Raw genomic sequence first — 18,119 nt, 5'->3', positions numbered from 1 at the left:
GGTTCTGATCCCTTTATCAGGGTTGAACAACAACAAAAAAATCATTGGAGTTATGGGCACCCATCAGCAGGAAAAGACCAGAGAAAAAGCTGTAGGAACCAGGCATGAAGAAGAGAGACTAAAAGTGGAAGGAATTGGAAAAGAATTAAGGCAGGCAGCAGCAAAGCAAGTGCAGCAACCAAGTACAGCTCCTGCCTCACCACCTTCAGCTTCCTCCTCAATTGCTCTCTCACCTTCCTGTCTCTCCTCGCTCATCAACCAACTCCCTGTACAGCTTCACTCTTCCCATCAAAGACTTATCAGATGATGACCAGAGACCAACCAAAGAAATACAAGTCGACTCCAGTAGTGGAGAAACCGACTCCGCCTTTTTTTTTTTTTTTTTCAGTTTGATTGCCAACCAACCACACAGGTCCACCCCACTAGCCTTGCCATCATACAAGCCAGAGTTGGCTCTCCAAGTGACCCAGATCGAGCTTCGAAGAAGAGAATGCTCTTGCTCAGAGCTTGGCCATAGTCATGGCCAGCTAAAGCAAGAGGGAAACAGAGAAGCAGAAGCAGAGCATGCGAACTGAAAGAGAGAGGATTTCTGGGTTTCATTCAGCTGGTGGTATTGTTAAAGCGAAATCGTGCTGATAACGTGTTATAAACTAAAAGAAAAGATTGGAGAGGGAATTGAGGTAGAGAGCAGATCTCATTATTGAAAGTTTCTGTTCTTATCAATTACAGAGGGATATGTCTCTTTTTTAATTACATTTATTATTAGTTATGATTTAATTATTATTTACTTAGTGAATAATCAGTATTTAAATATTTTATGAAATAAAATTTTTTTTAAAATTAAATACTATTTATTAAGTAATATAATTTGTGAAGTTAACACTAATTATTCACTAAAGATATAATAATTAAAACATAATTACTAATGAAAGTAATTAAATAAGGCTAAGATATGATGTCTTACAGTATTGATTATTTATTTAATTATTATCATTTTTGTTGTTGTTATTGTTATTGTTATTGTCATTTTTATTTTTGTTATTATTGTGAATAAAAAATAAAAAATTATGTTGAGCTATTCCTGCCACAATGTAGTTAATTTATATAATTATAAGAAAATTTCAGGTGACCGTATGCTCTACATAAATCAAGGATTACATGCTCCTTCAAAAGACATTCATCAAATAAATATGTACTGCACGCATCTGGACAGGGTTACTTGTTGAGTTTGACAATTTAGTAAGGTTGCGGAAGAACCCAAATTAGAGAACACAGCAAGCTGCAACATTCAAATCACAAGAACAAATGCAGTCAGCTCCTCTAGGTTTACTTGGTAACTTACCAAATAGAAATGAAAGCAGAGCAATTTGTCATATCTTATGTACCTCCAGAGTGAACCTTGAGGAAGGATAACACACGTCTTGAAACCACTGAGCCGCCCCGAAGATGATGACTGAAGTGCTCAGAACTCTCAAGGACCACCCACAGTTTTGAAACTTCAAGATGCCTCTAGTCTCAATTGAACTTGGTTTGAAGGAGTATTCATAACTACTAAAGAATTACCTGCATTTCCCAGCTTCAGAAACTCAGATGTTATATTCTAGTAATTACTAGAATAAAAGCTCTTATTCACAATATTCCAACCATAAATGAAACAAAGTCAAAAGTCAATAACAAAATAACATTGTATTAAGGTATTCATGTAACTACCAGTAACAAAAGTAACAAAGAACAATCCAGAATAGCTTTAAAGTTAAACATAAAAATATAAAATTAAATTAATGAAAACTGAAAATTTCTTACTTCGATCGCATTTTTTACTCGTGGGGATTGAAGTGCGGGTAGAGTCCCAATATGTGCTCTGCCATGAAGTCGTGCCTTGTCAAGATTCCAACAACCGGAGGCTTCTGCATTATAGGGGAACTTTTAGTAAGTTGGGGGATTTAATCTTTCTTTTCTAGCTGTTAGCTAGAAACAGAAATAACCTTGTACTACAAAGAACACATGGTAATCTAAAATCATTTCAAACGTACCCCTGGTGTCTTGGGCACCACCAGCAAGTGCCTTAGGCCAAGTTCCCGAAAGAAAATGGCAGCTTTAGCTAGGGACATTGTTTCAACTACAGTGTATGGGGAGGTATTAGCAATGGGATGGAGATCAATATACATCTCCATCTCTTCCTCCTCAATGTCCAAATCCTCCAGCCTAACTCCCTTGCCTAATCCCGCCTTTCCAAAATCATGTGCTTTGAGTCTATCCATAATATCTGCTGATCCCATCAACACCCTGAGTTTTGTAAATTTCTTTTCTTTAAGCAACACAAGTAAATGAGATCTCAAAACCAGCCCACACAGCTCTGCAGCATTTGAGAAAGGTGGCTCATCAATCACAGGGAACCCATTATGTGCTCTTGTTTTGAGTGCATGCAGTATATTCCCCACTTTCTCCACCCCAGAAAATGAAACCAAGGGACCGGAGAGAACATCACTTGCAACCAAGTGTCTCATGTATGGTTCTGAATGCGCCTCCATATAAGGCAATCCCTTCATCTTCACAATTTGGTCATAGACACCCTTGTTGAAACAATCAGCCACACTTTTCGAAATTAGGAGAACTAACATCATTAGTGGAAGCATCAGAAGATTATTAGTAAGCTCAAGAAGTATGACACAGAGAGAAACAGTCGTTCTCATGGTGCCACCAAGGAAGGAGGCGGCTCCAAGGAGGGAAAAGAGACCCGCATCAAGTTCACAGTGAGAACCAAGGAGAGTCCCGACAAGGCGCCCATAGGAGGACCCAGCAAGTATAACAGGGATGAAGAGACCAGAGGGAACAGCAATACCATAAGTGACAATGCCCAGGCAGTAGACCGCAACAAAGAAACCGAACAGAGTGGAGAGGTGGAACTCCCCATCAGAGCTAGAGCTTAAAAGTTTGCGGATAGCATCATCATTGGTACTGAAAAAGAGTGAGGCGAGGCCATTGTAGTGCTTAGGTGGACACTGGAAATTCTTGTAGTTTCCAGAGCGACCTATGGTGGGGCAGTGGTCCTCCAGGCGATGGGGACAAGGAATGCATGGTGAAAGCCATGGGAGGCCGTAAGAGCAACAAGAAGTCAAAAGGGAAATGGTAACGACGAGCAAAATTTTACATGAAGGACCTCTCCTGTAAATCATTCTCAGTAATCAACAACAGTACAAACTGCATAAACTTTTTTTCTTTTTTCGAGCAACGTAAAATTTTACTGAGATTGAGAAAAATTACAAACATACATCAGTTATGTGCATGTAATGTTCCACCATATAAAAGCATTTCAACAAGTTTGAAAGCTAATGCCCAATGACTATCTGAATTCTGAGAACATCTGGTCCCCAGATAATCAAAAGGAAGAAAAATGAAGTTGAGAAATTCAAAAATAATAAGAAAACTCAAAAGCATATGTTTTTATAACTGGAATTGAGAACAGATTATTATCAAACTTATTAAAACAAATGTGATTCTTTTCTTTTTCCTTAGATTTTCTACTAAGTCTAAAATGTGTAGTGTTGAGAAGACAAATGCAAATTTTTGGCTTATACATGATGAAAATATTTAACACATCAATTTTATGTGTTCTTGTGTGTGGCTATAGTGTTCTATTATAATGACAAATTTAACCATCTTATAAATTGAAATTTCAAAGCATACTTATTTATGATGCTATACGTTCGAAGGACTTTGTCCACAAGGAAATTGTAAAGGCTTCCCAAAATGCCTCCAATGGCTCCAACGGATATGACTGCCAGTAGATCAGTGCTGCTATAGGCCACCTTTGCTGAACTGACATCAAACATGATAAGGCCTCCTTCGCCAAATAGTCCACATTTACCACCCTTGCAAAATTCTATGAAACCTCTTAGCAATACTGCTACAACAGCTGTTGTGAAAAATGTCCTCCAGAGAAGAGCACTCCTCCACCTTGTGATAAATGAAGACAAAAATTACTCCAAGCCACAATAGAAGGAAAGAAGAAAATGTAAGTAATATACCTCAATCTGATGAAATACTAAAGTTTCTACAATATATTATTACATTGCGAAACAGAAAAGACAGCTGCTTTTTAAGCTAAAAATAGTTATACATCCCTGGTTGCATGAGACGTTAAAAAAATCTATGTGAAAAGGATATATACCATGAAGCTGCTTCTTCTAGTGCAAAAAGGACACCGCCAACTGGAGCACAGAAGGCAGCTGCAACACCAGCCGCCGCACCACAGGTAATCAGATCCCGTCGGTCCCGGTCATTTTTGAAGTACCTGAGACATTTCCAGGTCAAATGATACTTGCGAGAGCCACCCTGTCCAAACAAAGAGGCTATGCAAGCACCAGTGTGTACCATAGGTCCTTCCTTACCCACTACAAACCCAGCAGCTACTCCAAATACAGAACCAAAAATCTGCCAAGTTGAGACTATGTAATTATTACAAAATAAAATTTTAAATACCTTGTCAGCTTTACGCAACCATCTTTAGCATACCTATAGTACTTACACAACTTTACAAGTGAGTATTGTTGGAGACACCAAAACCAAAACCCAAATAATGTAGCAGTGTTTCATTTGCGATATCATTTGACGTCCAAACTATGGGAAATGTTTTTGTGACTCTACTTTGATTGTTTACATAATATGAATATGAAATGCCAAACACTCACACGAACTTTTACGTATTTACTGGACATAAAAATTTCTTAATAGTGTGAGTGATAGATAAAAAGAAAGAGCACAAAAAAAGAACTGCTTTCAATCTGCTACTCACCTTTACAAAGAGAGTACTTGGAGCCAATATAGAATGAGCATCTACACCATTGAGATATGCTTTAACCTCAGGTATGCCAGAGCCTGCTGCTGCAGGGGAAATATAGGCACAAAGAGCAGCAGCAACAGCAGCCAAGACCATGTTACAACAAGCGAATGCTGCAAATGCCTGATAATACCTGCACTGGAGTTAACATAACATCATAGTTACTCAAAAATATATATTACAAGTATGCTGTAAGGATTACCAAGGTAATGATTACGTTTTTAGCAATTTTTAATTAAACAGGTCCACAATACTAGAGGATAAATTTGCAAAGTCAAAATATGCAAGAAAAATTCTAAATTTATTTGAGACAACTATACTTAAAAAATCAAAAGTCTCCCAAAAGGTTAAACAGTTTCCCCCCTTCTTCTTTTCTCATCAATATTATCCATTTGCTGTCCTGCACTCCTAAAATGGGCATTGTCCATCCTGACGAAGACTAGTCATGCACTCGAGTTTCATTTCAGTGAAAGTGTCACTACGTCACTAAGATGAAATACCTAGCTGTTTTCAGTAATGCGAGTCTGAATAGATTCTACTACATTACAAGTCCAGTATCTATAAGACAAGCAATTAATAACATAAATATAGCAATAAACAATAAAGAATATCAATGTCATGGTTAGATAAACTACAATGATTAGGTTATCCCATAAAACAAAACCCAAAGATGGATGCAACTGGAACAATTAAAAAAACGGGGGATATTGCATTGAAACTCGGATAGTACTAATGCAGTAGAAGCTAGGCTTACTTTTCCTGAAGCATGAGGCTGTTGGTAAGAAAAAGTTTGAAACCAGCTATGTTCTCTACAGCTAGGTTATTGAAAAACCCAACTAACCCAGTGCTTAGCCCAATAAGGAGCACAAGTGTCCATTTGAGGGAAACATACTGAAGGATCTCAACCCTCGTTCTAGACCTCCAGTCCTGCTTAAAAAGATCATTCTCGATGATTCTACAAGAAACCAGAGCTAAATCAGTGAGGCAACACATACAAGATTGTTAACAATTATGTTTTAAATCCACAAAAGCTCTGTACTGAAATTCGATATGTTTACAAATTTGCTTTCTTCATTAAACAGAAAAGGGTTCAAATTTTGCTTTCTTCATTTACTGGGATGCCAGAATATAACACGTTCAAAATCACTTCTTTCCTGTCTATGTTTCTCCAATTTCTGGCTAATTTGTTGGGGAGCAAAAAGAAATCATATAATAAGATCCAAAGAACACTTTTTGGAAATGGAAGAAATAAGTTAACCCATGATAAATCAATCCAACATGACCATTGTCTGGCTGGACAAGCAAACAGGAAAAAATTTATTGAAAAACAAAAACAAAAACAACAAAGAGAAAGAGAGAGAAAATGAGAAGAGGAGGGAAGGAAACAAACTCATAGTCCAGGCTTTCAATGGGGCAGATATTGGCACCAACAATGGCATGCTGAGAGGTGTGGTTTCTCCTGTTCTTCACAAGAAGTGGTTGTCTCAATTTCATTTCCCCTTTCTTGTCTATTTCTATACTATTCTCCTCCAGTTCCATCCTCTCTCAATCTCTCTCTCTCTCTCATAAATTTCAAGACTTGTTCAGTTCTTCTCTCCTTTGTCTTCTCAAGAAACTTCTCTTGATTCGTGTAATCTTTTAGAAAATTTTAAAAAAAAAATTGTGTTCCTGCTAGAAACAAGAAGATCCTATTAAAAATGAAAATGCCATTTTTTTAATTTCCTTCTAGACGATTTGTCAGTACTTCCACGTAAACATGGTAACATAACAAACATGAGTTTTGATGAGATCTTTTTTGTTTTTTTGTTTTTTTGTTTTTTGATGACATTGATGAAGATAGGGACAAGACAAAGGTATTTTGATGACAGTTACATTGTTTTGAGATTTTAGGGGCCCAGTTCGAATTGACGCCAAGACCTCTGTTGCTAACGAAAATGTAGAAGGACAACAATATCCATTTTGAAAATTGAAGCACCAAAATACAAATTGGGCTTTAATTCAGGCACTATTGTTTTGAATTATTCTTTCACCTTAGGTACATATGTTAGACTGTCTCTAATGTCCAAACTCCGAAATTCAATTTGTTATTCTAAAAATACAACTATTTATATATTTGCTAAAGTTGTTAAGATCAATTATCCCTACATTTAAGGTAGAGGTGTTAAACGGATATGGCCAACCCAGCACGGTACGAATACGGCCTGCTTAAGTAAGGCACGACACAACACGACCCGTATATTTGGGACGTGCCGAGACAAGGTAATTAGGACGACTGGGTTGATCGGCCCAAAACCTAATGGACCGGTGAGTTTAAAGCCCATTTATTAAATTACATTTGTTTTATAAAAAAATAATACATATTATTATTACATTTATATCTTAAATTCAAGTCTATTTCTTTTCTCTAATAATATGTATTAAAATTTAATGTTTTCTTTATATATAAAATAATGATTTTGTTTTTCAAGTTTTAATTTTTAAAATTCATACAATAATCTAGTAATTTTCTATTTAAATGTGCTTTAAAGAAAGTTAATGATCACCTTTTTCAACAAATAATAAATCTTGTTAGTATATGCATAATTGTAAAAAAGATTTAAATGAAGTTGTAAAAAAAATTACAAAAATAAAATAAAATGCAATACATAAGTCAAATTTGGCGTTGGCCCATCTCAGCCCGTTTAGTGGCCCAATACAAGCACGGCCTTAGTCCATATGGGCTTGGGGCTTGGGCTTGGACCAGGATTGATGATTTTCATAAATGGACAAGTTAGACATGGCCAGTTTATTAAATGGGGTGACTCTAAAAGGGTCGGGCTGGGCCGACACAACCCATTGACACCTTTAACTAGAGGTAGGTCTGTAAAAATGGCCCAAGCCCGAACCCGTCCCTACATTTTGGGTTATGAGATGGCCCGACCCAACACTATGGGCCAACTTAGCCCATCTCGATACTATGGGCTAATTTAGCCCATCTCAATATTATGGGCCAGTTTAGTCTAACCTATTATGTAAAGGATAAGGTGATGCAACGGTACTCGAGTAAGGGTGTTGGAAATACAAACCACGAACCACTAAGCCCCGTTTAGTCTAAGAATACCTGCAACTAGGCACAAAAAATGTTGAATATACGAATACCCAGATTATAAACAAAAGATGAGAGAACACTCTCTTTGTTTTCAATTTCAATTCTCAACAACTCCTCTGAGAGGTTTGGGCATACAAGTATTTAAGACTTGAGCTCTCATATGATACATTGAATTAGCACCCAAATTAATGAACCCCATTAATCTAGATACATTGAGCACATCCAAATAATTACAACTCTAACTATTCCACATACTTGGAACTTATTAAAAGCTAATTAGAACAATCCTAGTTAGGTAAGTTAACTAATTTAACTTAGGAAATCAAATTTGATAAAGGATCCAATTTGAGTATGATGTCCATCTAAAACTTGGAGGCAAAAGTCATTCACGAATTAAATAATGCATGGTGACCAACCTTAACAATGAAGAGTGTTATAAAATACTATGATAGTACGATCTTATGGTACATCTTGTACACGTGTAATAATATAAGTGAATATCTATAATCTATTGATACTATTCCCTAAGAAAGAAAAATAAACCATCACATCCACTCATATTTTAACACGTGTACAAGATGTATTTAGTAGTGATAATTAAGGTTGTGCATGGTTTGATATGGTCAGTTTAACCATTGAACTGACGCCTTTATATTTGTGTAGTTCAATTTTCAGCATTTTTTTTAGTACAAGCGATTGAGGGAAGAGGTTTATACACAAATATTCATTGGGTGCATCAGGGTTTGAACCTCTGCTCACATGAGTGGAGGTGGAAGAGCTTAACCAATTGAGCTATACTCCACTGACATGTTTACTTATCATGAATGAGGAAGAAAGAAATTGATGAATTTAAGAATAAGGAATTAGTATATGAATTATATACATTCCCAGCCTTTTTTTTTTTTTTTTTACTAACTATATGGAATTTGTACAAGAATAGGAATTCTAAAGTTGTAAGGTTATTTTTGAAAGATAGTAAGGGAAAACTTAAATAGGAATTGGATCAACTACCCCTCGCTAATTGATCAAATTCCTAATTTTGAGAGTATATAATTACGGAATTTAAAATGGGACCCAATTATAAAAATGAAGAAATCAAGAATTGTAATTATTTCCTTTCTTTTCATACCGACTGAGGGTAAGTAAGTAAGCATGCCCTTCTTATCGATTTTTTATATTTATTTATAAAAATGGAACCAAACCGGAGAAAAACCGCCAACCTTTATTCGCTAGTGGTGTGGCGGTAAGAGATCATGGTTGGTTAGCAGGCGCATGATAGCACCGAAAGTTGCAGTGAATTGGAATTGGGAAAGATTAGCCTTAACGTGCGTAGGGAATCCACAACATCAAAGCTGAGCAAAATCCAATTTAATGTATAAAAAGAAAGACCGTGTCCAACTTTCTACTTTTGCTGGTGTTTCCAAACTGTAACCACCACTTTCCACTTTACAAGCAAACAAACAACAACAATCACTCCCACTCGGATTCAGTCAGCCTTCCCATAAAAAGAGCAATATCTCAGATTCTCTCTCTCACTCTAACACGCGCACACAACACAACGCAACATTCTCTCTCTCTCTCTCTCTCTCTCTCTCTCTCTCTCTCTCTCTCTTACACACTTGGCTGCCAATCAAAATCATCACCAACCCCACTTTGTATATGCTTGGATTCGTATGGCTTCCTTGTGAACCACACTGACTTTATTCACAATCCTAGTCCTTTTCCATATCATATACATATAAGACTATTGTTTGATCCAAATCTCTCTGCTTTTTTTCCTCCCCAGAATTTTCCAGCCCAAGTTGTTGTTATTTCCCAGAGAAAAAAAAAATCCTTTCATATTCGACCTGCTTCAAGCCTTTTTAATTTGTGGATGGTATCTTCACCATCCATCATTCATCAACTGAGTTTTGAGTTTAAGGTACCTCCAGGTTCTATTATTTATTACTCTTCTTTTATGTTATATTCCTTTTTTTTTCTTTTTTCTTTTTTGGTAATAATTATTATGTGGGTCCTGGTTACAAAAACTCAGGAGTAGTTGATGATGTCTGTATCTCAAGGATTTTAAGTACTGGGTTTTCGCAGATATGTCTTGATTCAATTTATATGGTAAAGGACAGAGATTAAGACTTGATGGAGTGAGCTAAGCAAGATTTGGTGAGAATCTAGACTTGGAATTTGAATTTATTTACTGGAAAGCCATGGCAAGAGGCAGGGGAGAGAGAGAAGACTATGAGAAGAACCCGGGTTTGCTCTCACTCTTGCAAGTTCTCTCATTCTTGGTTGTTTTTGTTGCCGGGGTCGTTATAGGATTAGCAACAAGCGCGCATATTAATCGGCATTTTGGTTCACAAACTGAGATTTACTCCTTCATTAATCACTTCTCCTCCAATAAGCCAAATGAGGAGGAAAATTGTACCATTGTGCAAGGTTGCGAGAAGGTTGATTGTTTGAGCATGGAGACGTTTCTTCAACCGAAGAATTTGACACACGATATGTCTGATGATGAGCTCTTTTGGAGAGCTTCAATGGTGCCCGGGAAGGAAGAATTTCCATTCGAGAGAGTGCCTAAAGTGGCTTTCATGTTTTTGAGTAGAGGACCTTTGCCCATGATGCCATTGTGGGAGAGGTTTTTTCAAGGCCATGACAAGTTTTTCTCGATTTACGTGCACGTGCTTCCAGGGTATAAGCTCAATGTATCTAGCACCTCTCCCTTTTATGGACGCCAAATTCCCAGTCAGGTACAAGGCATGCTAAATCATATACTTTTTTGTTACTGATACTCTGCTGTTTTAATACTTCTCATTGTTTCTCTTGATTTATATACTTATGTTATCACCGTATTGTTGTAGTTTCATATCAATGTTGTGAGGTTGACATGAAAATAAGCCTGAGTTTGGGGTGGAGGGAGTGAACTGAATTTCTTAGCTACGGAAATTTTATTTGGTGTAAATTTGAATTCATTTATGTTTTTGTTCATGGATTGTAGACTCTTTTACTTGAAATTTCACTGATATGCTTTTTAGTTAAGTGATAGCAGTAGCTAAGTGCTGATTAATTTGGAAGTGACACAGTAGCCTCACTTGGAGTGAAACGAATTCATCATTCCTCTGGTGTAACTTGTTTCAGAACTATATATATTATCCATGTCTTGCTATTTTACTCATCATGATCCTTAGATTTAGTTGTCATCATGTCAGTAAGTTTTAGCATGGACCCAATTTTGGATACTTATTAGGTATTTTTTTTGTTTACTATGGTGTTGTAACGCTGCCCTCTCAGCGTAATAGAGTTGCAATGGGGAGTTTCAACTGGATACCAAATGTTTGCGTATCAAGTAGGTAGCGGTATGGTTAGATTTAGATTTTTGTTTGAACTTGTACGGCATGAGATATATCTACCTTTTAGGAATGTTCTTAATTGATCTTAGACAGTGGTGCATGGCTGCAAACAGAGAACCCTTAATTGTTCTGCAGCCATCCTTTAATCTATGAGGGTTGTGCAGACATAGTAGATGCTAATTCTTAGTAAGATTGGTTATTCTTTCTTGAAGGTACTTATGCAGAACTAAGTATCACCTAAGATACAATTGCCAACAGTTTAATCCACGCATTTCATGAATGGTTCACAGGTGCTTACATTTGTGTTTGTTTTCGTATCTGTTGACATTGTTTTTACTAAATTGTGCCCTTCCTGGCATGTTTTTAAAGGTTATCATTTTCTTTGATTAATAGATTTTTGGTAATTAACTACGCATTTCATATTTCCCCATGTGATGTTTACTGTGATTCTGTGAATCTTATGTATAATCTACCATTCCTGGAGATAGTGTTCTATGCGTTCTTGATGAATTATTTGCTCCCTAACCTTAAACTTTTATTCTATTCAGCTTGTTTCATGGGGAACAGTAACACTAGTTGATGCAGAGAGGCGCCTTCTATCCAATGCCTTGCTTGACTTCTCAAATCAGCGCTTTGTTCTTCTCTCCGAGAGCTGCATCCCGGTCTATAATTTCCCTACTGTCTACAAGTATCTCATTGGCTCTAACCATAGCTTTGTTGAGTCGTACGACGATCCTGGCCGTTATGGACGTGGTCGTTACAGCAGAAAAATGCTTCCTGAGATTGAACTCTATCAATGGAGGAAAGGGTCTCAGTGGTTTGAACTTAGCCGTACGTTAGCAATTTACATAGTCTCAGAAACAAAGTTCTACACCCTCTTCAGTAGGTATTGCTTGCCTGCTTGCTACCCGGATGAGCATTACATGCCAACTTACTTCAACATGTTCCATGGATCGCTAAACTCAAATCGGACTGTGACTTGGGTTGACTGGTCGCTGGGAGGTCCGCACCCTGCAACATACGGGGGAGATAACATTACAGAAGATTTTGTACGGTCAATACGAAACAGTGGAGCACTATGTCAGTACAATTCAGAGATGACATCTATTTGTTACCTATTTGCTAGGAAGTTTGCACCAAGTGCACTGGAGCCATTGCTGGAGCTGGCCTCATCAGTGATGGAATTTTGATTCTTTGAGCAGAAAATTTTTTGTAGGACTTTTATTCTTGTCCAACCGTAGGGGTTTTGGCCAATCAGTTTTGCCTCTATACAAAAATGTACAGGTAGTTTTGGATAGAGAGTTTGGGTTCTCAATCATTGAGAGAATATGTTGGTTCTTAAATAAATTTTGGAATCCGCAAACTCCTTCGAAGAAGGAAAGCATCAATATAGAAGATCAAATTTATTAATGGTACTGAAGTCTTTTTGGTGAACTATCTGGCTTGTTTTGTGTTGGTGGGTTGCTTTGTGTATGCGCACGACAACAGAACATTATAAAATCTTTTAATGGATTGAATGGATTGAGGGCAAATCAAATTCCAATTTGATTGTCTTGTTTGCCAGTGTGATCCATGTTCTCATTCTGATTGTTAAAGCATGAAACTGAATCGACACCATGACACACATAACACTAAGAGATAGACACCCATGAAATTGAGCTACATCCACTGTGATTCGAACTTGCATGCAATAGAACGAGTTCACTGACCTAACCAATTAGTCATCCATGTTTGCTACCTCAAATGTATTTTAAAACAAAAGAAAAGGATTATGACACAAAAGCTGTCTTAAACTCTGCTAATAAACCACCTGTTTCCAATTGGGATTTAAGGGCTTCCTGGTTTTAGAGTGAGAAATAGCAGCTGAGCTTCTTCATGACGTCTTGAAGAGAGAAAACGACTTTATCTTGCATTTTAATCTAGATTTCATTTCCCATATTTTGGTTAGATCTTGATGAGGCTAATGGATCTACTCAATTCAAATTTCAATCAAGCTGTCCATGTGGGCTTGATCAAATTGATCTTTGCACATCCAAATCTGTTTTTAAAAAAGAAAGAAAACATCTTTCTGCATTAAATTTATTCATATTTGCACCATGATCTTTCTCAAATTTCATATCATACAGTTAGATCATGTTTAGGATAGCAGATTCAATCAATCTGCAACAGCAAGAGCAAAGATCAACGTAACATTAATAAATCTGCAATAACAAGGCCATGTTTCAGTTTGTACAAGCAAACCCGACAATTCTACAATGAGACGCAAAATATTAGTCCGACGCAAGGCAATAATACATGTTAGATTCACAGAAGTGGGCAATAACAAATCCTGTTGGAAAAGTAGGAGGGAGGGAGGTCTTTTATGATGCAGTATCATTAAATCTGCAAAAGCAAGAGCAAGAGCAAGAGCAAGGCCTAATACAAAATATATAGTCGGCTTAAAAGAGCTGAGTCAATGGGGGCGAAAATGAAACACACAAACTACAAACCACAAACTAAAAGTAAACCAAAAAAAAAAAAAAAAACTGAAAATTTCATAAAATGGATGAGCCATAAAGTTTGAAGAGGGTAGATAGAGTCACATAAATTTCGACTAATCAAAATGACGGTAACAAAACAATATAAGATATTAGCAGTTGAGGGCATATGCAGTAGCAAAGCACCATCTACTGAATCGACCCAAAATGCGTTTTACTCCTTGTACCATTACAATGAATTCGCGGTCCCTTGAACAAGTAATGCAAAGGGAGGCTGCTGAGGCACAGCAAATTGTGCAAACATGCAAGTCACCACGAAGAACCAGTTTTAAAAAAAAACATTCAAACTACAAAACTGAACACCAGTCACCTGGATGTGACCACCTACCGTTCATCTTTAGGCTGTGAATCTCAATACTAATGCTGTGATTCATGAAGCCGGATTTAGGAAGAAACATTTTCCTGAAACATAGATTACCAAGTTCATAGTACAACGTACTCAAAGTCAGTCATCATTGGCCTACAAGGTGATCTCATATATTTAACATGCACAATACTTGACTATTGAAATTTAACTTTATTATAAATCAAAGTATCTTTATTAACTATGTGGAACAAATAAATTATCCTGTTAATTTCTATAGAACATATCAAAGAGAATTAACAGTGAAGACGCAATTGAAGCCCCTTGTACACCCAATTGAAGCCCCCACTCTTACTCAAGTGAAAACGCCACAAGCTTGTGGCATGGAGAGACACTTAGCATAACCATGATGTAGCATTGGCCAACTGAAAATCAGGACAGAAAAGTACTGGCATCTCAATCAATGACTTAATATCTAAGAATCAAGCAGCTGCTACCTGTTGTGTCATCTGAGGAGCTTCTGATGGTGATTGTTATGATTCTATCCCTTGAGCAGATCCTGACAGAGGGTGCTGTAGTCCTAGGGTCTGAGAAGCTTCAGATGGTGGGTATGAAGCCGTCACGTGAGGGACTCCGGACGGGGGATGGTGTGGTACTGCTACATGGGGGGCGCCTGATGGGGGGTAATATTGGCCTGCCATTTGAGGGGGTTGAGACGGATGGTGCTGGCTTGCTGCCATCTGTGGAGAACCTGTTGATGTTTGGTAAGTTCCTGCCATTTGATAAGGTCCAGATGGTGGCTGATACGGTCCAGCGATATGACGGGGTGCTGACGATGGGTGATGTTGTCCTGCCATTTGATAAGGTCCAGATGAGGGCTGATATGGTCCAGCCATTTGAGGGGGTGCTGACGATGGGTGATGTTGTCCTGCCATTTGAGAGGGTCCTGATGGAGGCTCCTGTTGTCCTGCCATTTGAGGCGACCTCATTGGCTGGAAATGCCGAGGTCGTGCCTGTGCTGATGTGTATCCCCACTTACTCATATTTAATACTCTCTGAATCTCCTCACCACGCCCAGCTTTTCCAAAAACCTCATTTACAAATTGCTGCAATGCTGGAGGAACACCAATGCCATACCTCACCATTTCTTCCAGCAAATCACGGCTTGGGTCAAATGCATCTTCATTGCAGAGCCCCCTAATCACAATATCATAGAAACTGGCATCTGGTTTAGGATCTTTTTCTCCCATTTTCTTCAAAATCTGTGCACAGTCCATTGCCTTCCCATTCTTAATCAATTCATCAAACACCCTGTTACCAAGACTAGCAACCACTCGCAAACCAACCTCCGCCATTCTTCTAAATATCTTAAGAGCATCATCTATCCTCTCTACTTTCAAATATGCATCAATCAGAGTCCTATGAGTAGTGACATCCGGGGTCAACGCCTTTGAGGATAATTCTGCAAACAGTGTCTCAGCCTCCGATAACATCCCATTCTCACAATACCTAGCAATGATATTATTATACCCTGCAACATCCATAGAAAAAGGTCTCGAATTCACCTTTGTCCCCACCTTCTTAAAGGTAGCAAGCGCCTCATCAAACTTTCCAAGCCCAAAACACTCATTAACCATTATGTTAAATGTTTCTGAATTCACAGCCTGGATAGTTGGCGGGGTGTGATTATCCAACATCTGATCGAACAAAGCCCAGGCCTCCTTCTTCTTCCCATGCTTAAGCAACATCTCCAAAAGAACATTACCAGTTGCCGTGGTCATCCTAAACTGCCTATTTAGCTCGGACTTGTATGACTCCATTGCTTCCTTCTCTTTCCCCTTTTTGAAAAACCAATCCATAAATGTCGCATTCACAACCCCATCATACGCCAAACACCTATCTTTAAGCTCATCAAAAAGCTCAACAGCCTTGTCAAAATTCTCCAAATGCAAGAATCCATTAATCAAATTATTATACACACCAGAATCAGCGCCGAGGTTCTTATTCAACATCTCTCTCAACAAATCCACAGCCTCACCTATCCTACCGGCATCGACCAATCCTTTAGTCAAATGCCGGTATGTCACCTGCGAGGGACTAAAGGGGGCATTTGCAAGTATATGCCGATAAACCTCGAGGCCCACATCAACCCGGCCATCATCGCAGTGAGCATTAATCAAAATATTATAAGATACAACATTTGGAACAATGTTCGATTGGTTGTAGAAGAAGTGGAAGAGGGCAACAGCGTCATTGTACCTCTTGGCACGGTACATGGCAGCAACGATGGCGTTGCAGGTGAAGACGGTGGGGCGCGTATTGGAGAAGACCGAGTGGCGTGCAACGGCGGAGGCGGCGTCGAGGTCACCGGCGCGTATGAGCGACTGGACGCGATTGTGGAGGTTGAGGCGGTGGCCCACAAGGGCCGAGGTGGTGTCGGGGAGGCGGGGCGCGTTGGGGTCGCGTGGGGGAGGAGGGTGTGAGTCGCGCCGGAGGGCGTTGATCGGGGGCTCGATACGGAGGCGGCGCTTGCGGCGTCGGCGCTCAGCGGCGGCTTCTTCGGCGGAGGAGAAGGCGAAGGTGCGCGTGGCGGTGGTGGTAAGATGGAGAGGAATGCTAGGGTTAGGGTTTTGGAGGGAGAGGGAGGCGAGGGATTGGGTTAGGGTTAGGGAGGGAGGGGTGGAGGGGCGGCGGAGAGAGCGAAGGAGGAGGCGGTAGAGTGACATGGCTGTGAGACAGTGAGAGAGTGGTGGGAAATGCTTAAACCCTAGCGAATTGGAAATGAAGGCGAAGTGACGGAAGGCAGAGGGGTTTAGGTGGTTTTCTCTTCTGCTTTGCTGCTTGTGAGAAGGCTGTGTGTAAGTTTATTTATGTCTGGGGCAAACCAAACTGAAGGAAAATGAAACCTAGACTTCTTGTTGGGTTGGGTTAAAAACTTGCCCCTAATTTATCAATTCTTTTAATTTTGCTAAACCCTAATTTATCTAATTAAAATAAAATAAAATAAAATATTATAAAATTAGAAAACTTTTTAAAAAATTAGGAAAATACTCCAGCTCGAAATTTCATGTTCTTTAAATTATAACCTTACAGAATTTTTTGAATGGGTATCGAACTCATCCATAAGACGTTCTCCGACTAAGCAGAGACACATAACTTTATAATTATTTGTTCTTGTGTCTCATAATTATATGGAAAGACGAGATTTGTAGCATCGTCTATGACTGCTGTTTATTGGTGACCAAATTTATAAGGCTTAAATGTCAAAATAGTTCCTGTGTTTTAATCACTTGGTCAATTTTGTCCCTGTATTTTTAATTTGGCCGATTTAGTCATTGTGTTTTACTACGTTAACTAATGTTGTCCATTATGTTAAATTATTGTTAAAAAAGTTCATTAAAGTTTTAAAAATTAATAAAAAAACTGTAATTGTTTTAAATAAATAAAGAAATTACAAGTTCACTTTAATGATAAACAAAATAAAGGCTTGCAAGTCTCAAATTCTTCAATTGATCACCACCGATTCAAGCCCTCAAATAAAAAACTTATCCTATTTGCATCAACGCTGCCAGTCTCTTCTACATGCCCATAATACAATCTATGGAGTGGATGAAAACATTAATTAGCAAGAGCAAAAGGGTCCTAACAACCATGAAAAAGAAGGATGAACATAAACAAATGGATTGTTTGCTCTTGCAATCATGCTCATCCTTTATCTTATTAAGCTTACCCACTAGCCTACTGTTGCACTACCTTGTACTTATTTTTGTTTCTGTTAAAAAAAAGATTAACAAAATAAGAAAATTTTAAATAAATAAATAAAAATTTGGAAACCCAACCTCTAAACCCTCTTCTTCTCTCCAGCAGCCGACACCAAACCACCATGAGCCATCCCACCCAACCACTTCCCCCCGGAATGTGGTGGCTGGCCTTTTATTTTTTAAATTGAAAATTTATGTTTTATTAAATAATTAATTTTTTTTAATTAGTTTAAATAATATTTATGAAT

At 38.2% G+C, this 18,119-nt stretch overlaps 3 protein-coding genes across 5 annotated transcripts; 1 reads left to right on the top strand and 2 right to left on the bottom strand.

Moving 5' to 3' along the window:
- Positions 1 to 1,131: 1,131 nt before the first annotated feature.
- LOC117614555 (chloride channel protein CLC-c) lies at positions 1,132 to 6,717 on the bottom strand. 2 transcript variants are annotated; one of them, XM_034343410.1, is made up of 9 exons: positions 6,231 to 6,717; positions 5,595 to 5,795; positions 4,796 to 4,973; positions 4,172 to 4,434; positions 3,688 to 3,957; positions 2,034 to 3,165; positions 1,804 to 1,907; positions 1,386 to 1,576; positions 1,132 to 1,279 (listed from the first exon to the last, which is right to left on the bottom strand). In XM_034343410.1, exons 1-7 carry the CDS (start codon positions 6,377 to 6,379, stop codon positions 1,818 to 1,820), a joined length of 2,283 nt encoding a protein of 760 aa, XP_034199301.1. In that variant the 5' UTR covers positions 6,380 to 6,717; the 3' UTR covers positions 1,132 to 1,279; positions 1,386 to 1,576; positions 1,804 to 1,817. The 2 variants fall into 2 exon arrangements, with proteins under 2 accessions (XP_034199301.1, XP_034199300.1); XM_034343409.1 differs by having other exon boundaries at positions 1,386 to 1,563.
- Positions 6,718 to 9,542: 2,825 nt separating this feature from the next.
- LOC117614532 (glycosyltransferase BC10) lies at positions 9,543 to 12,659 on the top strand. 2 transcript variants are annotated; one of them, XM_034343376.1, is made up of 3 exons: positions 9,543 to 9,849; positions 10,014 to 10,669; positions 11,818 to 12,659. In XM_034343376.1, exons 2-3 carry the CDS (start codon positions 10,130 to 10,132, stop codon positions 12,457 to 12,459), a joined length of 1,182 nt encoding a protein of 393 aa, XP_034199267.1. In that variant the 5' UTR covers positions 9,543 to 9,849; positions 10,014 to 10,129; the 3' UTR covers positions 12,460 to 12,659. The 2 variants fall into 2 exon arrangements, with proteins under 2 accessions (XP_034199267.1, XP_034199266.1); XM_034343375.1 differs by having other exon boundaries at positions 9,543 to 10,669.
- A 1,257-nt stretch (positions 12,660 to 13,916) lies between these two features.
- LOC117616090 (pentatricopeptide repeat-containing protein At1g10270) lies at positions 13,917 to 17,018 on the bottom strand. The gene is made up of 2 exons (XM_034345297.1): positions 14,608 to 17,018; positions 13,917 to 14,208 (listed from the first exon to the last, which is right to left on the bottom strand). The coding sequence occupies exon 1, from the start codon at positions 16,834 to 16,836 to the stop codon at positions 14,644 to 14,646; it is 2,193 nt and encodes a 730-aa protein (XP_034201188.1). The 5' UTR covers positions 16,837 to 17,018; the 3' UTR covers positions 13,917 to 14,208; positions 14,608 to 14,643.
- Positions 17,019 to 18,119: the final 1,101 nt, after the last annotated feature.

The sequence above is a fragment of the Prunus dulcis genome, chromosome 1 (genome assembly GCF_902201215.1).
Source record: "Prunus dulcis chromosome 1, ALMONDv2, whole genome shotgun sequence".
Lineage (NCBI taxonomy): Eukaryota > Viridiplantae > Streptophyta > Magnoliopsida > Rosales > Rosaceae > Prunus > Prunus dulcis.
The sequence above is the reverse complement of the archived record's forward strand: the minus strand, read 5'-3'. Positions and strand labels throughout refer to the sequence as shown.